At 42.8% G+C, this 22,372-nt stretch overlaps 1 protein-coding gene across 1 annotated transcript; it reads right to left on the bottom strand.

Moving 5' to 3' along the window:
- Positions 1-298: 298 nt before the first annotated feature.
- LOC146981805 (uncharacterized) lies at positions 299-21,607 on the bottom strand. The gene is made up of 11 exons (XM_085787339.1): positions 21,327-21,607; positions 21,064-21,225; positions 20,805-20,947; positions 15,245-15,419; positions 10,295-10,458; positions 9,986-10,082; positions 9,482-9,578; positions 8,530-9,079; positions 5,990-6,130; positions 2,213-2,345; positions 299-760 (listed from the first exon to the last, which is right to left on the bottom strand). Exons 1-11 carry the CDS (start codon positions 21,589-21,591, stop codon positions 609-611), a joined length of 2,079 nt encoding a protein of 692 aa, XP_085643465.1. The 5' UTR covers positions 21,592-21,607; the 3' UTR covers positions 299-608.
- Between the last annotated feature and the right edge of the window lie 765 nt (positions 21,608-22,372).

Genomic DNA, 22,372 nt, shown 5'->3' with positions numbered 1-22,372 from the left:
CATCGCCGGAGAGGCTGAGAGGAGTGGCCGCTGGGAGCAGCGATCCGCCCAACGGCCACTCATCCACCAGCCACTCACTAACCCGCTCTAACAGCTCTGGATGAGCTGAATATATGGAAATAACTACATGTCGGTCTGAGTGTGCACATATATTGTCCGAGTAAACATTATACATATAAAAATAGCTACAATCTATGTACAGGATCTAGATTTCACGATGCAGCAATGAAGTTAAACTTGAAGCATTAAGTAAAACTTAACAGTTTATAAACGCCTTTATTGGTTTAATGCTGGCAGCAGCTGGAATATCACATTTTTCGATGTTACAGGTAGAGTCTGCACATGGAAAACTGTTTAGAAATATAGTGGAGTATCCTTACAATGGAGAACTACAGTCTTCAGAACCATCGTTGGTTTGATCTCATATAAACAGTGGCAACATGACACTTAACATGGGCAAACACAATAAGAACGGTCAACTCTTTTAAAACATTTTTTCAAACCATAGTCTGTTCCCCAGAGCAGTGATCAGAAGCTGAGTAAAAGTCAAGATATCAAGGAGAAAATCCAGTTGTATTGTCAGCACAAACACAGTTATGAACAAAATGTTACAGTATTTCACTGTTCCAGTCTTCAGACTCTGAGCAGTTGCTCTTCAGTAGCTTCTCCCAGTAGCAGTCCATCACAGCTGTGGGCAGGAACTCCTCATCATTCACCAGATGGATGATTCTGATCTTCATCAGTCTGTCCAGGGCCGTTTCTGCACAAGATCAAAAGGAATTCAAATGCATTCATGACTTTGTTTTACATATCAAGTCCATCTTTAAACACCAGTTTGTGCTGCCCTCTTCCTCAACCTTTCAAAAAATATTAATTACTGTTGATGATAAACACCTCATCCACAAACTGCATTATGTTGGTCTAGATCAGTTTCCTGTTAGGCTGCACAGATTTCCCACCACACAAAATGAGAGCACAAGAGGCCAGATTTCTAGTGTAAAAGGGCTGTCCAGAAATTACAACAATCTAATAAATGGCCTGCTCTGTTATTGGTACCATTAACTAAGAATGGTTAAATGAGGCAGGTCAAAAGTCACCACAGAAAGCTATCAATTTCCATTCATTTCTTTGTGATTAATCAATCTAAATAAATGTGTCATTTTGACGGTCTTAGGACTGATATATCATTCAGAGGAACATTCTGTCTACATTTCTTTTTTAAAGATATCTTTTGGGCTTTTTATTTTGCCTTTATTTGACAGGACAGTGTATAGAGACAGGGAAGCAGAGAGAGAGCCTGGGGAATGACATTTCTCAGTAATAGAGAAAAAAACCCAAATTACATGTGCATGCAGTCACTTTGTAAATAAGGTAATAAGATCATCCACCCATTAGACATACTGTTCATCTGTGCGGGGCTGGGGGGCTCGGAGCCCAACCATGATGAGATACGGCAGGGTGGGTTTCAGGTCGCCACCCTTTGCAGAGACGTCACAATTATCACGTGACATAGGAGGCGGCGCCATGGTGGACGGCAGAGAGTCGTAAGTGATACAGATTACAGATATAGAGATTCTACAGCGTACAACAAAAAACAAACACAATATTGTGACAGATAATTAGATATTCTATTTTATGACACAGCTCTTTTGAATGCTGCTCTCTGATTGATCCATCCCTGTGTTCTACGGTCCGTTATTTCTCTATAATGACTGTATTAATTATTTTACTCGTGAACCCCAACAGGGTGTATGGAACCCCTCCTGTCATTATGCCTTACTTAAATTAACGTCCACTGTTCTTCTGCCGTCCGTCATGGCGTTCATATTTCACCCGAGTGAAACGTGACGTCACGTGTAAAGGGTCAATTCATCAGGGCTGATGTACAGTATAGTATGATATATATGTTATTTTTTTGTTTCCTAGTTTTATTGTATTATTCTGTTGCTCTCAGGTCTCTCTTGGAAAAGAGATTTTAATCTCAACAAGACTGTCCGATTAAATAAAGATTAGATTGAAAACATGAACTAAATGAATTCACTTAATTCACATAATGGTGTTTACAACAGTGCTCAGAGTCTAGTGGGAAACACGTGCGGTGGGTGATTCACTGTTGGCCGGACGTTTCAGTGGCTGTATGCCTGCTCTCTCTCTGTTTGAGGTGCTCAGGCGATGTGGATGTGTATGGTTAGACAAGTCAGGAACAACAGACCTGTGGTCAGTGCCTTCTGTGGAGCTGCAGCCCTGCAGTGCTGAACATTGTCCTCAGGATGCGTCTGTGTTGAGCTTCCTACAGCCGTCATGTTTAATAAATAATGAAACAGGGGTCGGCCTCCAAACATCACCTGGACAAATAGTGAAAGAGTTACTTACAAAAAGGACACCATCACCCCTGTATCCTGGGAAAACCATTTCTATCCCTGAATGACTTCTGAATATTTCCTGCTAGTTGCTTATTTTTGGCCTTGAATATTATTTGTCCTGTTTGAAATTCCATGAGATCGATAGAACCAAAACCTGGCCGTCACCAACAACGGGAGTCTCGAGAATTATGCTGCAATGAGTAGGAGGGCTGTTGTGGTGAGCTGGGAAGCCGGTGCTAGCGGCGGATAGCGGTGTCAGATAAAGGTATTTTATTTGTCACATATACAGCTAGTACAGTGAAATTCTTTCTCTGCATTTAACCCATCCCTGAGGAGCAGTGGGCAGCCACGGTGCGACGCCCGGGGACCAACTCCAGATTATGAGCCAGTGCCTTTGGTCAGGGGCACTGACTGGAGGATCAGGCTAGCTGGCATGTTTTTAGTGGTGGGGGAAACCGGAGCACCCGGAGGAAACCCACGCAGACGTTGATGAAAATGTATTTTCAGACACAAGCTAAAGACGTATGTATTTTCATCAACCCCTTCACTTCAGACTGTGATACCGTTTCTCTTCTGCCTTCAGGCAAAAGGTACTACAGCCTGAAGTGCAAAACCAAAAAATACTAAAATAGCTTTTACCCGACCGCCATCTGAATGTTAAATACATACGGGTAGTATTATCTGAAGGGCTCAAAGCTCTGTTTAAATTTGTACAATATAGTTTTTATATGGTGCAATATGTTTTTTATATGTGCAGTGTGTTTTATACAGTATGCCCTGTTTTTATTGTGTTTTTTGGCTGTGACTGTGCTTGTAATTTGTTCTGCAGTTCATCTATGGTGTACTGACTGAATGACAATAATAATTCTGATTCAATTTCAGCTCCATCTATTTATATCTGCACATGTGTATTCATTTTACAGCTTCCAAATAGCATTATTTGAATAATTGTCTTAACAATATTATTTAAATACATATCTTGATAGCATTATTTAAATAAATATCTTAACATTATTTAAATAAATGCCTTCAACATCATGGAGAGGTAATTTCATATACATACTCATCAATGGGAAGGTGGGACATGTGAAACCTGTGGGTGGGACACCTAGATGGCTACTCTTCATCTTCTTGATGAGATGGCAGATGGGTGAGGGGTCGGCCGGGGAACACTCAATAATTTACAGCCGTAACAGAAGAGATACAGGGCTTGTTCCACAGCAACACCATGATGGAAGGAAGTGGCCGTCAGCTGATTACTTCATCCTCCTAGAGTTATGAGCGACTGAAATTCTACCAACCACCTGCCTCTTCCTTAGATTACCATAACACTGTCACTGGCACTAGGAGTGTATTTTATTCTGCTGCCTGGTTTGTTAAAGCAGAAGTAAGTGGAATGTTTGTGTTAATATAAGTCTTAAATAGTTATATCTTCCGACGGCAATCACTTATATAGAGTGTTTGGTCTGAAACACGGGTCTGTCAGTCACTCTGCTCTGCTGTAAGCCAAGGAGAAAACTTTCCTTGTATCCTACAGTACAACCTTTATCCAATGAGGAGAGAGAACGGTATAAAGGGGCGGTCCTCTCTGTGTGTGCAGCCAAGGGATGAGCGTGAATGTGGTGACGTAGGGACGAGGACCAATAGATCCATGACGAGGACGGGGACTGCTAACTCCACCGGCTGACAAGAAGTTAGCCAAAACGACCGGATCGCTTACTTCTGCTTTAAGTGTGAGGACCATTTATTATAGATAGATAGATAGATAGATAGATAGATAGATAGATAGATAGATAGATAGATAGATAGATAGATAGATAGATAGATAGATAGATAGATAGATAGATAGATAGATAGATAGATAGATAGATAGATAGATAGATAGATAGATAGATAGAGATAGAGAATACTTTATTCATCCCTAGCAGGGAAATTCAAGTTAGTCCAGTAGCTCACACAACAAAGACAAAAAAGATGAACACAAAAAACATTTTAACAAGTGTTATATAAAACGATTGCAGCAGGAACAAATGATCTCTTAAATCTTTCAGTTCTGCAGGTCAGGGAGATGAGCCTTTTGCTTCGGCTGCTCCTCTGACCTGAGAGGGTTTTGTGTAGAGGGTGTTGGGGGTCACCCAGGATGGTCTTCAACTTACACCCCATCCTCCACTTAACCACAGCCTCTACCAGCTCCGCTCCCTCCCCCGTCACTCCTGTCCCCTCTCCTCCACACGTCTTGTCAAACTTTCCAAGTTCAATATATATTAATATTAAAGGCTAATAGTTAGAGGGTAAGAGTGGTGTTATAGTCTATTTCTCTTGTTGTATATGATACTCAGACCACCTGCAGTGCGTTTTGACGTCTCTAGCCCTCAGCTCCAGATCCTCTGGTGGACAAGATCTGTACCAACTCACAATTTTGATCTCATGTTTAAAACCTGAGTCTCTTGACATACAGCACTTAACTCTAGCACTACTCTTTGAATCGCTTAACTACCATATTCCTACACACAAGTGCACCTATTTTGTTGTTGTCCTGCTTGTTGTTTTTATGAGACCAAAAACAAATTTCCACACTGTGGACAATAAATGAAACTAACTAACTAACTAACTAACTATGGAGCATACTGAAATAAACCATGTGAATCAGAAATTGGAGTGTTTTTCCCTCACTTCTCTACTGGCTACCAGGGAGTAATGCATATATGGAAGTCAAACAACTGACTGTGGGTACGCTGCTTCAGTCCAGCGGAAACAACTTATTTAACCCTAACTGATGCAGTCTCATTTCTTAAAGCAACATTGCAGAGTTTATCGGCCTTAAAATAATGTTTCTAGACTCATTGCAATGGTAGAAAAATGGTTAATAGGATGAATGGTGCTGCCGCTGCAGCCTGAGCTGGGTCGCGGCGGCTGAAGCTGCACTATGTAACTTCCCTGCACGGGTCGGATCACCCCCCCCCCCCAGATGATAGCGCTTCTCAACCAGATGGTGGAAGCACTGAGCTGAAACTCCGCAATGTTGCTTTAAACAACCATGTCAGAAGCAAATCCTGTGGTCGTGGAGAAGATGTTCATCTGTTTCAGAAGGGTCAAATTATTGGCATCAAGCAAATAAAACATCTAAGGAGTTAACTGAGACTACTATAATTGGGTTAAGAACTGTCCAACACATTATTACAAACTGGAAGAAGGAGAGTGGGGAACCATCATCTTCAAGGAAGAAATGTGGTCCAATGTGACCACAGTGTCCAGACCTGAACCCCACTGAGAATCTTTGAAAAATAAATGCAACTCTGGACGGAAATAAATGTTGTGAGTAAATGTTGCTTATTAAAACTATGCCACAACAAATGCATGCGGTAATCAGAGCTAAATGCAGTCCAACAAAACATTGGAATGTGACTTTTTTTTTGGACGGGCAGTGTATTATGAGTCAGGACTAACAGGAACAAGTTTGGAAATGTCATATTTTTCTGCCTACCAGGATACACCTTTTTATTGAATATCCTGGACCACAGCAGAGGTCTGACAGGACAGCTGTGTTGCTGTCTGCCAACACAACAAAAAGACAATAGAATCGGTATTTCCTGTTTGTGCGGTGGTATGTAAGGGTGCTGTCTAACCTTGTCCCAGGCATACACTGAGCTCACTGGGATGTTGTTTCCAAGAATCGACCCCAGCCAGCGCTCTGGGGCCACATGCAGCTTCCCTTTTCTGTCTAATATCAAGCCATCTCTCAGCACATGAGCATGGTGCCAGTGACCCTGTAGAGGCAAGACAATAGGAATGATTTCCGTCACTGAACCCTGTGTTGCCAGTACCACAGTATAGAAGCACGAGAACTTGTGCTTTAGCAGTGTGTAGGGTGGCAAGTTTGCTGTTGTCACCAATCTAATGTCCTTTTAGCAAAGGTTTATCAGTGTACAGGGTGTGTCCTCTCACTATAGCATCAGACATACGTCATGGAGTTTGAGGAAAAGAGGTGTAGACTGTGCAATGTGTTGAAGAGAACAATTTGAAAACACAACATTTACCAACAACCTAGAAATAACTAAACCAAATATCTGATGAGAGAGCTCACTGTGTTTTTTTTTTCCTGATAGCCAATGATCATTAATAAACCATTAACTAAAATGTACTATCTAATGCTGTCTTTACACTGCAGGTCTTGATGCCCAATTCCGATTTGTTGCCTATATCCGATTTTTTTTGACGGTCTATTTACATGTTCTATCAGAAGTGACCCAGATCTGATAATCTGCATTTACACCTGCTGTGCCTGCATGAAACGACCCGCTGGAAATAAACTAGTGATTTCAGGAAATTGTCACGTAATAATATATAATATAGTAATATTTTTAAACAAAGGTGAGTCCGGTGTTCAGAGTTTATATCCAACACGTCACTTACAAAGTGAACGTTACAAAATAACGTTAGTGAAGTGGCTGCGTGGAGCCTTTTTTTTTTTACAGTCTATGCGTGGAGCGGAGCTGCTGTGAGATGAGCAGCTGAGTGACGGTGACAGTTGTGCCACCGTTTGATCCTCCGTCGCTCACGTAGTGAGGACGGGACAGCCTCACACATTTATACAATGTTTGTTTTTCCTCTCTTGATTTCTTATCGGCTCGGTTCGGTTTTTGCTGGTAGGAAAACCTGAAATCTGGTGTTTATCTCGCGCTCCCTCGCTTGCCCTCGTATCGATCCGCATAGAAATGAATGTTACTGTAGTGGCTATATGAAAACAAGAACTAGTGAGGGGGAAAAAACAGACGCGCGGACACCACAAAAATTATTTTTGTATTTATTTAAACCTTTATTTTAACTCGTTGGTCATTGAGGTTTCCCTCATTTACAGGGACGGCGAGTTTATTAAACACTGTAATGCCTGTGACAGTGATTACAGCTGGCCACAGCTGACCACGGTAGTCCTGGTCAGCCCCACGTGTCAATCACGGACTACAGAGGTTCAGCGAGACGCGTGAGCATGTGAATTAATATTATCATTGATGACGTATGACACGCATTGCCAGGGAAGATCCAATCTGTCTGTTTAGACTGCAGACGCATTGGCAGAGATCCGATTTGTATCTGATTTATTTCCACATATAACGGAGGCCTGAATCTGATCTGACAATATCCGATTCCATGCGCATTTGTCCCGTTTACACATTCATGTTACAGATCCGATCTGAGCCACTTGAGAGAAAAAAATCGGAATTGGGCCACTTGAACCGTGCAGTGTAAAGACAGCTTAAGTGTCTGCGTCCTATTAAGTTAAATTTCAGTGGGCTACAACCAACACTTTTGTTTTCATAAGGGTTTATCTCTCCTCTGTTTATCTCTTGTAAGGAAAACTTTTTTTTCCTTTTCTGAGTTCCTGCCTCAGGTGGAGGAGTTTAAGTATCTTGGGGTCTTGTTCACGAGTGAGGGGAGAACGGAGCGCGAGATCGACAGGCGGATCGGTGCGGCGGCCGCAGTAATGCGGTCATTGTATCGGTCCGTCGTGGTGAAGAAGGAGCTGAGCCGAAAGGCAAAGCTCTCGATTTACCGGTCGATCTACGTTCCCACCCTCACCTATGGTCATGAACTCTGGGTCATGACCGAAAGAACTGGATCCCGAATACAAGCGGCCGAAATGAGTTTCCTCCGCAGGGTGGCGGGGCGCTCCCTTAGAGATAGGGTGAGGAGCTCTGTCACCCGGGAGGAGCTCGGAGTAGAGCCGCTGCTCCTCCACATCGAGAGGAGCCAGCTGAGGTGGCTCGGGCACCTGTATAGGATGCCCCCTGGACGCCTCCCTCGTGAGGTGTTCCGGGCATGTCCCACCGGGAGGAGGCCCCGAGGAAGACCCAGGACACGCTGGAGTGACTACGTCACTCGGCTGGCCTGGGAACGCCTTGGGGTCCCCCCGGAAGAGCTGGAGGAAGTGTCAGGGGAGAGGGAAGTCTGGGGTTCCCTGCTCCGACTGCTGCCCCCGCGACCCGGACTCGGATAAGCGGCGGACAATGGATGGATGGATGGATGGATGTTCAGCAAACCAATGATAGCTAATGTTAACAAAATGTAAACTTATAGCTGCATTTTGGTCCTTAAAATAATATATATATATCACACACACACACAGACATTTAGAAAAAAAAAAAAGAAAAAAAATGAATGGCCTGACCTTCAGCAGCAGCTGAAGAGCACTTCCAGGGGGCAGGATTCCCCTCAGTACGAGCTGACGGAGGTTCCTGCCGTCGTCTTTAGCTTGTGCCTGTATCAGTGCATTCTTTGTTTGCATCTGGAAGCTGATACGTTGTTCAATATTTCTTGGTTGTGAGGTGCTGCTTTGACAGTGGCTGGAGCTTTTCTCCAGAGAGGGAGTCTTCTTCCCCTGGGTGATGGGCACCACATGGGCCTTGGCCTTGTTCGGGGGTGGCAATCTTACCAGTGTCATAGCTTCGCAGCTTTTCCTTTCTTGCCTGTCTTGGTTACGGCTGTGTGCTTCTCCAGGTTCGAAGGAGGATGGTATGGCGAGCTGATGTGGCTGCTGTCTCTTTGCTACACTGCTTCCATGGTTCAGAGGCTGACGGGACAGCCTGGCCTTCACAGACACATACAATTCCACCAAATGCATTTGTTTCTGGAGAATTTCCACCAAAGTCTTCTGACAGGCAGCAAGAGAGATGAGCTGACTATTCAAGATATGCTGCTGAAGAGAGCCAGACACAGTCCTGCAGCAAGAATCAAAGAGAGACCACAATTAACCAGAATGCACCACAACTAACCACACAGGGGTGTTTGTTTTATAAATAAATAATTCATATTATCAGGTGTAAAAATCATATCTGGAGCAAGTTCAAGTCTAAAGTCGTTGATACTGGTGACACAACCTGTCTGTTCTTCTAGTCTAAATAAAAATCAAAGTAGGGGTAATGGAGAGTCCCTTTCCTCCAGTGTGGCCCAGTAATCATCAGTACAGGGAGCTTATCCCTGTACACTGCTGAACCCCAGAGCTTATTTCTATGTCACAAATGCATTGTGTGGTTCTGATAACAAGTGTGTGAGCAGCAGTATCTGCTGCTGCTGGCTCACTAAGCTTGACATGGGTGAAGGAGAGATGCTTCTGAACTGACCGGTACATTCGGGAAAGATGATCCTTCTGGTGATGCTGTATGTTGAGCAGCTCAAACAGCACACTCTGGATCTGTGTTAGACCTGCACGATATCTGTCTGAAAACACACACCCACGTTAAATTATAAGCATTCCTTACAGTCTGAAATCAAGGTGTGTTATGATTACTGTGCAAAGTCTTGATTTATAGTTAAATGTGTTTTGTGAGCACCAAATCGATTGAGCTCATCCTTGTGAGCAAGTGAATGTTCAAATTTCATCAAGGTGTTACAGAGATATTTTATTTTTAAGGCCTAAACCACATTTTGTGGGGTCACCATGACTTTGACCTTTAACCTCTTAAATGTAATCAGTTGATCCATGAGTCCAAGTGGAAATTTGTGCCAAATCTGAAGAAGTTCCATTGAGGTGTTACTGAGATGCCACAACCTGAAATCAAAGTCCCTCCAGCATAATGAGTGTTACTGCTGCTGCCAGTGAAGCAGACTGTGTGCATCTGTTCTACCTGCATCCTGCAGATGTGCCAGAGGCCAGTTGAACATGTCTGCCTGGTACCTCGCCACATTCTCTAAAGCCACTCTTACAGCCTCTGAATGTCTGAGCTATGAAGAAATAAGCAGTGAAAAAGTATCTTTATCACATCAAGGTTGTAAAAGCAGTGTTGCTGCAGGTCTCCTGAGAGAAAAGCATTAGATGAGTGGACCTGTGCCATAAACAGATAAAAAGACCTTTCTTGTGTGTACATTTAATCCAACCTCATCTGGCTCTAATGCAGACTAGAGTCTGAAGGTGTTTTAGTGTAAGGAGCTCTCACATTATCACTGGTGGTGTGTTCCTTCCTCAGCTGAATGTCACCAGGCTCTCTGGCTCCATCTCTGTTACCCGACTCTCTGGATTGTACATCGTCAGTGCAGCTGAGATGGAAGCTGCTCTGAGAGGAGAGCTGCTTGTGGCCCTGAGCCTCTGAAGATGTGGTGTCTGAAAGAGTTTAAACTCATTAAGAATCAATCATGCTGAGCACATCCAATGTCATATTTTGGTACTAACTGAACTAACTCACAACGTCTAACATTTAATATGCTGCTAAAACTACTTAGGCTTCAACTACTTTCACCAAATAGTTCAACTAAAGTTCTGTAAAACTATTTTCTACTATTGAGAACTGTTAACAGCAAAATCATGTTGCAGGTTCAGCAAGGTACCAGTCTCATTCATTCATTCATTTATTCATGACAGTAAAAGTCACCAAACTCAGTTAGCCTACTAGTATAATTGCATAGGTTCTCAACAAAACAAGCAAAAACTTACTGAATACATATCATAATTACTATTGACAAATATCTTTACATCTCTGGTTATTTCAGCTTTGGGGTAATGTCGGTGCCAAATGGCACAACTGACTGCAGGTGGAGAGATCACAACTGACAACACAAGAGGTGTGTGCCCCTACTTCTCATGGGACACTGTCTCAAACTCATGTCAACCCTGACGACGTCAAGACGGATCAAATGGATGTTATGACAGGTGTGTAATATGAAAATAGAAAAAGTATCAAAAAATGTAGTATCAAGATAATATGTCCAAAATGATCATGGTTATCAGTGTTATCCCAGCAGGTGTTATACGCACTGTTGCAAAATGCAAATGTTCAAGAAGTAATATAGCATACCAAATCATTTCAGGTGAATATCTGTATTTATACATTTAATAACCCTAACCCTGTAGGCAAGAAAATAGCAAGATTTCTATTCTCCATCTAACGCATATCAGACACAAACACACACTAACAGGAAAAACGGCAGCTATACTCCACTTAGGGACGAAACAGTAGTTAATGAGTAGCCCTTATAATAACACACCAACTGAACCATTGCACATGTGACATCGCTCCCACTCATCTGACAGTCAACAAGGACTCAGTTGCCTTTTCAGTGGGTTTACTGGCTTTTAAAACCTGCTTATTATACCCATTCACTTCGGTGTATAAAAGAGTATTGGAGGACTGAGAAATCACTGTGGCAGTGCTGTCACTGCTTCTACAAATATATAGACAGTCACAGACATATTTGACATTTGTAGCACCACATCCCAAAGGTGCTCTATTGAATTGAGATCTGGTAACTGTGGAAGCCATGTGAGAGGAGTGAACTCATTTTCATGTTTAAGAAACCAGTTTGAAATTATTGGATATTTGTGACATGGTGAGTTATCTTGTTGGAAGTACCCATCAGAAGATGGGTACACAATGGGATGGACATTGTCTGCAACTTTACTCAGGTAGGCTGTGGCATTTAAAGGGTGCTCAAATAGTACCCAAAGAGCCCCAAAGTGTGCTAAGAAGATTTGCCCTATACACCATTAGACCACCACCATGTCACTGGCCTATTAGGTAGTAGTCAAACAACTGTACCCAATAAAATGGCCAGTGAATGTCAATGTACACACACACACACACACACACACACACACACACACACACACACACACACACACACACACACACACACACACACACACACAGCACAACATCATAATTAACATATTCACTTAATGTGATGTGTTTGTGTGGCCACTAGATGGCAGCATACATCATACATTTAGTGAACGACCTCCATGAAGAACCAAAGTGTTCCTGTTCCCTTACTACTGTACCTCCAATCGATCCTTTACTGACTGATCCCTGGAACATGTGCACGGCATAAGGCATAGTCTTATATAAGGGTAGTGCAGTGGTCAGCAGTATGGGTGCAGGGTTTTAGGGCTTGTGTGGACTTTGCATGGGCTTCCTCCCACAGTCCAAAGACATGTGCAGTATGTTGATTGAACTAAATCGCTTGTAGGTGTGAATGTGGTGACCTGACCAGGGTGTACCCTGCCCTCACCCTGTCAGCCAGGATTGGTCTAGGTCTGGGGTCTGCAACCTTTAACACTAGAAGAGCCATTTGGGCCCATTTAAAACCCACTCGGAGCCACAAAACCTATTTCACCACTAAATTGACGATATTACATAGTTTCTTTAAACTTATGCTTTATGAGAGTGTGTTACCTTTATGAAATAAATAAATAAAATGACTGTCTTTTATTTTCATTTCATTTTCCATTTTTAACAACACCAAACATCAAATTCTTTTGAATTCTTAAAGAAAAAAAAGACACTGGCAATTATTTTTAATTAATAATTAATTAATTAATTACCTTTTAACTAAAATATCCAATGCAGGTCTGTTTGAGTCTGTTTTTAACTTAAAGAAATCTGCTTGCACCAACATTGTAAAATCTGAACATTTCAGGGCAAACAAAAGTTTTAGTTTTAGTCATGTGCCATCATTCTTTCCTCAGGTGATGTGCAGCAGCCAACAGGGTCTGATATAGAAATATATATTTTCAAAATAGCTCATTCAATTATTTTTTCTCACCTGGTTAGTGAGACTTCTGCCCCTGCACTTCACTGGACAGCATATCAATATCTGGGTCGTAAGATGTCACTTTTAGCTTCATGCAGGATTGCAGGCTCTCATCCGTGAGCCCTGAGCAGTGTTTGCTTTTTATAAAGTTCATTATGGAAAAAACCTGCTCACACAGGTATGTGGATCCAAAGATCGACAGGACTCCAAATGCATACTTTTTCATGTTCCCGCAAACGTCGGGTATGGCATTCCATGTGTCGAACACAAGTTTGTCCGGTTTGGGGAGGCTTTCAATGTCGCTCCATTTGTGCATCTGAGCAAGACCGGCCTTCTGACGACCAACATCTTCAAGGTCAGCGCTCAAGCTTTTGAACTTAGACACCCACATGTCTTTCAGCTATGTCGGCCAGTTCAAACTCAAGATCGGGCTGACTTACAGCTGTAAGACATTCAGAGGAGTGATGGGGAAGATAATGTGTTTTTTTCCTCCCTGACCTCGGAGAATCTTCCCTGAAATGCTGTTTGCATGTTGGTGATGGCCCGCTGAAAGTACTCATTATTTATCTGATTGTGTTCTTCTTTGAACTCTCTCAAAGTGGGGAAGTGAAGCAGCGTACCTCTCTGTACATCTCTGGCAAACACTGTCATCTTGCGCTCAAACGCCAAAACCTCCTCCAGCATCTGCAGTGCTGTGCTTCCTTTCCCCTGCAGACCTTTGTTCAGCATGTTAAGATGCGCTGTCATATCCACCATGAAGTGCAGCTTCTCCAACCTTTTTATGTGTGGCAGACACGCTGCAAACCGTTTCAGCACCTCCCCTCTGGACAGCCACCGGACTTTGTTGTGCAGCCGGAGATCGGAATATGTGCTCTCAACTTCATCTAATAATGAACGGAACTGTCGGTGGTTTAATCCTTGTGCCATTATTTTGTTCACGATGTGAATGACAAGATCCATAACTTTTGTGCACTCCGGAGGAAAGGTTTGAGCACATAATACCTCTTGATGTAGGATGCAGTGAAATGTCAGCAGCTTTCTATCCAGTGACTTCTGAAGCAAACTCACAAACCCGCGCTGTGCTCCTGTCATACTTGGTGCCCCATCAGTAGCCACTGACACCAGGTGGGTTGTGTTTATTTCTTTGGTTTTTAAACAATCCAACACAGCCTCACAGACGTCCTCCCCCCGTGTCTGGCCTTTAAGCGGTATCATCTCTATGATTTCTTCCTGTGGCCCAGCAGAGTTCACATATCTGCACAACAGCGCTATTTGCTCAATATCGCTGAAATCTGATCATTATTGAGTATGCTGGAGCCGAATTAATGTCCGTAATTTGTTGACTGGTGATGTTTGCTGCCATTTTAATTGTCCTGTCCTTGACGGTTTTTGCAGAGAGAGGCATATCCTTAATTTTCTGAATAATTTCACTTTTGTTTTTGAAGTCTGAGAAGAGATGTTCTGATATCTTAATGAAAGATTCTTTTATATACGGTCCATCTGTGAACGGCTTCCCGTGCCGGGTTATCTCTTGAGCTGCCACAAAACTAGCAGAGGTATCTGAGTTAGTAGAGTTCATCCACTTCTTGAAAACAGTTTTGCTCTGATCAGCTTTACGCAGCAGTTCCAAAACTGCTTTTTTCCGCTCATCTCCAGCTGGATATTTTGCAGCAAAGGCAGTGTGTTTGTTCTGGAAATGTCTTTCAAGATTCGTTTTTTTTGTTGTTTGCTGATTTCTCACCAAATATCAAGCATGCTGGTAAACCAGTTTTGTCAGCAGTGAAAGCAAATGAATCTGTCCATGATGCATTAAAAATTCTATTTTCCTCAGAAACCTTTCTCTTCTTGGATTTATCCATTGCTACTGTAGCTTACCAGGGGGTGGTTGATGGACAAAATAATAACAAAATTTATTTAAAGTCACAAGAGCATCTCAATCTCCAAAGAAATAACTATCACAACGAAAGAAAAACAAGATAAAATCAATTCATTGTTCACTTTTTTTTTTTTTTTTCCTTCCCCAAAATGAGCTCGGTCTCTCTAAACCACGGAGCCACAGCAGGGGGCTGAAAGAGCCGCAGGTTGCCGACCTCTGGTCTAGGTCATCTGCCATTCAACACTCACCACCCTGAGGCTAGAAAGGTGTAAATGTATTTCAATCCAAACTCTAATCCTAACCTTCACAGCATAAAGTTTCACAGGTTTCAAAGCCCCTGAATCAATGCTTAACTCAAGTGCTGTTTGTATTTGTTGTATTTGACCTCTGGAATCAGCTGCCCTGCTTGGAGTGGTGACTGCTGTTCTCCAGAGGAAACAGACTGCTCTCTGTAGTCCTGTGTGGAACATGGAGGGTAGCTCACCTGGTTGTCTATGCTGTAGTGGTGCACCCTCAGGCTGCTTGTGTACAACAGGTGACGTTTGGAAAGTTGAGAGCAGCTCTTTGATATCCTCCTCTTCTGCCAGGTCCACTGCACTGAAGCCATCAACAGTCTTGTCACTGACATTGGACCCATACAGGAGGAGAAGTTTCACCACCTAGACAACACATTGACAGCAGCTTGGTAAGTGGTGGAGCCTTCACCTGCCTTAGAGAGTTTAAGACATGAACGTCCTGTTGTCCATTCAAACTGAGTGTGCTACTGTGTATGCAGGGTTCCTACACATTTGAAAATTCAAAATCTCATACGTTTTCCAGACCCTAATTTCCAGACTTCGCGGTTAAAAAATTCGAATAATTTGTTAAATTTGAGTAATTAGATGTGTTTCATGTAAATAAATTATGCAATGAATTTTATTTTATTTATTGATTTTCATTATTCTGAATTTGTATGCCATTATGTCACCAAATAATTCCCAGGAGATCGTAGCTTTACAATAGCACTTGCAGATAATTAATCCAAATAACTTCACATAAGACCAAAACCAGATAAGTATATATTTCCATACAATAGTTTCCATTTTCCATACTTTTCAGTACTTGCATAGGAACCCTGTGTATGATACCACAACACTGAAGTCACGTGATGGTTGCCTGGATAACAAGCCAGCGGCTGTGGCTCAGGAGGTAGAGCAGGTCGAGGGTTAGTAAAGGTCGATTCCAAGCTCCTTCAGTCCGCATGCCAAGGTGTCCTTGGGCACCCTCCGATGTGTCATCGGATGTGTGAATGTGTGTGAATGATTAGCTCCCAAAAAGCCTGTCTGCGAACAGAGCTGTATGAATGTGTGTGAAAAGGTGAATGTGACAACACAGTGTAAAGTGCTTTAGTGCCTAGAAAAGCTCTTTATAAGTGCAAGTCCTTTACCATTTGATCAGGATAACACAAGTATCATGAGATTAGCTGTAAACTACTTCAGAGTGTAACATGTTTACATGACATCTTCATTAACAGCTGATGTAAACAGAATATGGAGATCATAAAGGCTAATGACTGAGGGTAAAATCAACTAAGCTGAGCTCTGATTTCAAGGGGAACGAGAGGTATTTTGATAAGTTGTGAACCTGCCGGGACTTAGTACGTATAGGTCGCTGCAATGTTGACTGCCCCCCCCCCCCACCCTTGCACCTCTGTAGCTCCCTAATGCTATTTCCCAGGTATTGATTTTGTTTCACTGATCTGGCTGCACAGCCCCTTATCCATGTATAATGTCTAAACTGTAAACTTTCTTAAAACGATCCATGTAAGGTCCATTATACTAACTATAACTATACTATACTAACTATTAGCTAAATCTGGTGCAACCATCTTTTCATTTTTTTCCTTTAAACGATTAATGTAATTGCACACTGTCCCTTATTAAACTAATAAACTAAACATTATAGTATTATAACATTTTTGTTTGTTTTCCTTCTTTTATGCCATTCTGTTTATGTGATGTTTATACCTACCATTGCTGTCATGTGTGTTCACTGTTCTGTGTCTGCTTTAAAACGTAATAAAATATTGGATAAAAAAAAAAAATAATAATAATCAACTATGCCGGACGGTGTGTGTGGCTGCGAAAGGACTGTGCAGCCCAGATGGGAGTTAGTTAGTTAGTTAGTTAGTTTCATTAGCTGTGTTTCCACTGCAGGAACCTCCTCCACAGGGCCATTTACAGGAACTTTTACAGGGGCCAACTGAAAAGCTCCTGGGTGGGGCTCGAGGTTAACCCGGCACTGATTGGCTAAAGCTAGAGCAGGCTCTGACGCTACCAGAAAGCACCAAAACAACCGGCATTTTTAAAACGGGGAGCAGAAGGGGAGCATTAGCCTAGCAGACACCGCTGTAAACAACAAGAAAACAGCAGGAAGATGTACACAAATGGACCGACGATGAGGTGCGAGGTGCGTTTCCATCAGCTGTTTAGATGCGCATCGAGATGTATCGCATCGGAAAATGATGATGGAAACGCCGTGATTCGCATTAAAATCCTCTGATTCGCACAAAATGAAATACGCTCGCTATGGCCGGGTTTTGGTTGATTCGAATGGGATGGAAACAGCTGTATGCGAATCAAGTGTGACGTAGCGCACTTTCACCCCATCTGCTCCCATGTTTGCAGTTCACTCACAAGACAACATCAGGGTTTCCGCTGTCACACAACAATTAATTAATTGTGGCGCATCGCCACGGCAAAATAAAAGCCCCCACACACCTTCATATGTGATTACTGCACAGTTCTTCATAGTTCCTCCTCAGTAAAAACCAAACTTATCAACCAGCGAATCCAGCGTTTATCATTAATAAAGTCTGGGGCGGCGCAACTCTCTCTCTCTCTCTCTCTCTCTCTCTCCCACACACACACACACACACACACACACACACACACACACACACACACACACACACAGGTCGCGTTATGACGGTAATAAACATATGCGCTAAATCGCGCTAATGTGTTCAAATCAGACCGTCCGTCCGTCCGGCCGGGAGGGGGGGGATGCAAAGTCCGTAGATGGAAACACACATGATTCGAATTTCTTTTAATGCGCATTGCCCAGTAATTCGAATCACTTTGGATGGAAACATGGCTTGATTGCAGTCTATACCGAGGAGATTCAGAGGGGGTTTGAGTCATTGCGGCGAAATGAAAATATCAGCGCACCTCAACACAATGGGGATCCATCACGCCACAAAACAATGCCATGAAAAGTTAAAAAAAAATAAAAAAACTCAAGCAGGATTACAATCAACCGCCATGCGCACAAACACACAAACCAGAAACGCGGCTACCGCCTCAGCTCCTTCCATCCTTCTCCGTTAGGGTTGGGCGGTATGACGGTATTATACCGTGTGACGGTATAAAATGTCTACCGGTAGAGATTTTGCAATACCGTTTATACCGGAGAAAGAGCAGGTGTCTGCGGCATCTCTCTGAAGTCACTGTAGTTACACCGCCTCCACACACGGGGGAGCCGGCACTGCAGCAGACTGCTTGGCGTGGTTGCATGAGCACGACGAAGAAGAAACAGCTTTACCGGTTACCGGAGTGATAACTGTCAGTGCCCGATCCGTACCCGGAACACGATCCGTTCCAGGACGCTTCTGCGCATGCGCACGCACATGCGCACTCCCCCCTTCTTTTAGTTTACGGCAGACACCGCGGATATGGATGAAAACAGAGACGTTCTATGAGGAAAAACACAAGCACGTTGCAACGAATTCCCCTCTGTTCTATTTCTGATTAAATTAAATGTAATGTAGACCGATCAGTTAATTGTAAAACATTTATTTATTGATGTAAATGTGGTGATTTCTGCACATACAGACAGCAGCAAGTCAGCACTGCTCCTCTGACCAGCTCCACCTGAAGCTTCACTTTTCATTCACACAAACTAATCAATGAGACCATAAATTAATCTGCTCCTTTCTCCACCGGCATAACGACGTCTGGGTGACCGGTCGATCACCTCAGCCGGCCGGCTGCTGCCTCTGAGATGAGCCGAGCAGCGAGCTAACGTTAGCTCCCGGTGGCTACTCCCAGCTATGCTCCCAGCTCTGCTCCCTGTAGCTCTGCACTTCTCCCAAAACCGGAGCAAACTTCCAAACAGACGTCAGTTGGATAAACTGACCACAGATTAGGACTCTAAACTGTGACTTTCTTGCATGAAAAAATATTTAAAATTAATAAAGTGACGTTTTAACAACGCTACGGCGGACTTTTAGCTGCTCTACTGCTAGGCTATCAGTTAGCATAGCTTTGAAGCTAATGCCGTAAAACGGCGCATGCGCAGAAGCGCTGGAACGGATCGTGTTCCGGGTACGGATCGGGCACTGACAATAACAACCATGGCTGAGGCGGAGAGTGAAAGCAGAAGTGGGAGAGTGGGAGTCACGAGGAAGCGGAGGCAGCCCGACCCGCCCAACAAGACGAAAAAGCGAAAAGTGAAAGTAATTCACTCCAGCCGTAATTTTTTTCGATCGATCAGCTGTGTTTACCGTTTCATGTGTCATAGTTCTGATGGTTAGACAGATGAATTAGACCTCTAACACATCCTAAAGTTTGACTTGTCAGAGTTTTTCAGAAGAGGAGTAAGTCAAGTTATAAGCGATGCTAATTTCTGTTAGCCCGTCTATGGTGTTTTACATTATACGTTAGCATTAAGCTAGCGGGCTTTTTATGCTTAGTTGTGACACTGGCTGTGTGTGTTTTAAACATTGTTTCAAACTATGTGGGTTAACATCTTTGATGCTTAAATATATATTGCCGCTTAACATATTGCTTTACTCCTCCATGTGCCATTTTTTACTGTAGGACAGGCTAGGACACTCTTTGTTTATTATGGTCACTTCCGTCCCTCCCACACACCGTTTTTCCGTCAGTTGTTGAAATTTGAGCCCTTTGTGTACTACCATAGACTGTAAAGGTTACTTAGGAACTCTAAAGTAACTTCTTTGATTTTCCCGGTTTGACCTGTTTGAACAGCCATAAACAGCACAGACCGTAGGCATTTTTGTAAAATGCTAATTTGTGATTCTGTGATTTCTTTTTTTATATATATAGCCTATATAATTGCACTAACTGGAGCCAGACTGCTCTGGCATTTTTCCTGTCTTTTTTTAAATTTTTATAGAAATCCAAGTTAAAAAATAAAAGAGGAAAATGATCAAATGCGACAGTATGGTTATTTTAAGCCATTAATTGAATTTACAAGGGGAAAAAAACATACCGTGATATATACCGTTACCGTGTTATGAAATGTCAAGTGATCTGCTGCAACTCAATTTCCCTACGGGGACAAATAAATTACTACTACTACTACTACTCATACCGTGATATAAGATTTTGCTCATACCGCCCAACCCTATTCTCCGTTGTTGTTATGATTTTTGTGCATGTGCTTGTGACCTGCCTGGGTGACGTCACGGTCGAAACTGTTGCACGGCGATTAAGCGGCGATCGAAACTTATGATGTCGCCGCGGGGTCCTACTCTGCAGTGGAAACACGACCACTGAGAGGGCCGAGTGAGAGGACGGTTCCTGTAGAAGTTCCTACCCCCTCCCTTTACCAGGAACTCCTGCAGTGGAAACACGGCTATTTATTGTCCACGGTGTGGAAATTTGTTTTTGGTCTCATAAAAACAACAAGCAGGACAACAAGTAGGAAGTGTCACGGTCCTGCAGAAAACAAAACTGTCAAAGCTCAGCCTGTCTCCTCACTACATCACATGCTGTCCTCCAGTCTTCTGTTGTGACTCATCTGGACTCTGGACAGCGTGCCTTGAGTTACTTGGAGTGAACAGCAGGGACAAGAACTTATACTTCAGAACCAAGCTGAGGCTAGAAGTCTGAAAACATGACTGTATGTTTTCTACAGAACCTAAATGTTGCAGGTAGTGGGGATTGGTTCATCCATGACTGAAGGCAGACCCAGTAACCACAACACAACAGTTTCAGTGACACCCGTAAGAAAACCTGATGTGGGGGTTCCTCCATTACCTGATAGTGTCCGGAAGTAACGGCATCATGTAGGGGGGTGACGCCATCACAGCTCCTGGCATTAACATCAGCTCCTGCCTTCAGCAGCTCCTCTACCACCGTCTCATCACCTACAGATGAAGCCTCGTGCAGAGCTGTCCAGCCTGTCAATTAAACACTTGCTGTCACCAGTGGCCTAATGTTTAACAGGTAAGCAACGTTTCATAAGGAAAAGGAAGTCAGCAGATGTTCATAAAAATAGAAAACAGCTGTGGCAAACCTGCATGATCCTCAGCGTTGACGCTGATCCCAGCCTGAATAAGCCCTTTGACCAGTTCCAGTTCTTTCCTCATACATGCTATGTGCAGCCGAGTCTCGCCTTTTGCATTTCTCTTGTGAAGATATTTCTTGTTTGGGATTGTCACACGTTTTGAGATATTCGCTTTGAAGATGAAAAAAATAAATAAAATCAAAGTTTATGAGATGAAGTAAATTCATTATGAAGTTCACTTTCAGTTGCAGTGGCCATACACATCTTGTTACCTGACTGAGGTGTAGACTCAGCTTGGCCTGAGGCAGAGTGGACACAGCTGAGCGTCGCTCCCTTAGGCGGGTTCACTCTGTTTATCTTCATCTCCACTTCCTGCTCTTTGTTTCCAACCGGTGCACCTGAATCATTTATCTCCATGATCTCTTCTGTCCGTCTGCTCTCACAGACAGTAAGATCATGCAGCAGGCTCAAAGAGTCATCATCTGATTCTGATACACCTCCTTGCCCCTCATGCTCCTGATTATATTTGTCAGTCATCTCCAGAGTGTCTCTGAAAGAGATAGACACTTGAGGTTATTCACTCAGATCTGAACCAAACAAGGCCTGAAACAACAAAACCCTACGTCAAATTGAACAGAAATGACAACGTTGTTTGTTCTTTGCCTTCCAAACAAGTGAATGATGACTTGCTTCTGCTTTTACTTGTCTCTGCTCTTAAGAACAGAGCCAAAACCAGTTCCAAACTGAAAAACACAAGTGTCACCAAAAGTCTTTAAATACAAAAAAAGAAAACACTTTTTAAAAACATGACTATCTTTCTAACTTAGGTTCTATCTGACATGTTTTGTGTTGTCAAATAAATAAATTACATTTCTCCTCAAAACATTGACATGTCAACACTGTGACATCATTCAGTCACCATCATTTTGTCCATCGATGTGGTAAAGGTAAAGGTAAAGGTACTTTATTAGTCACATAAACAGCTAGTACAGTGAAATTCTTGTGGACTCGTGATTCGGTGCTACAGACAGAACCAGATAATTAACTTCTAATCTTGACTAAAGTCACCCCACAAAGGGAAGCCTGGATCTGAGCCATGTGCACCATCATCACCAACACCAGTATCAGCATCATCAGACCTACCTGATGGCATGATGGTCAGACTCGAACCAGTAGATATGAACTAAGAGGGACTTATGTATACAAAAGCAAAGGTACGAACAAATGTAAAACAAAGATGTATATCAGTTAAAGGAGTCAATCAATGGAATAATCTAGAATTAGAAATCAAACTGTGTAACACACTTAACAGATTAAA

This window comes from Trachurus japonicus, chromosome 9, assembly GCF_045865225.1.
Source record: "Trachurus japonicus isolate A0001 chromosome 9, Traja_1.0".
Lineage (NCBI taxonomy): Eukaryota > Metazoa > Chordata > Actinopteri > Carangiformes > Carangidae > Trachurus > Trachurus japonicus.
Note: the sequence above shows the minus strand (reverse complement) of the source record. Positions and strands in the feature narration are given on the sequence as shown.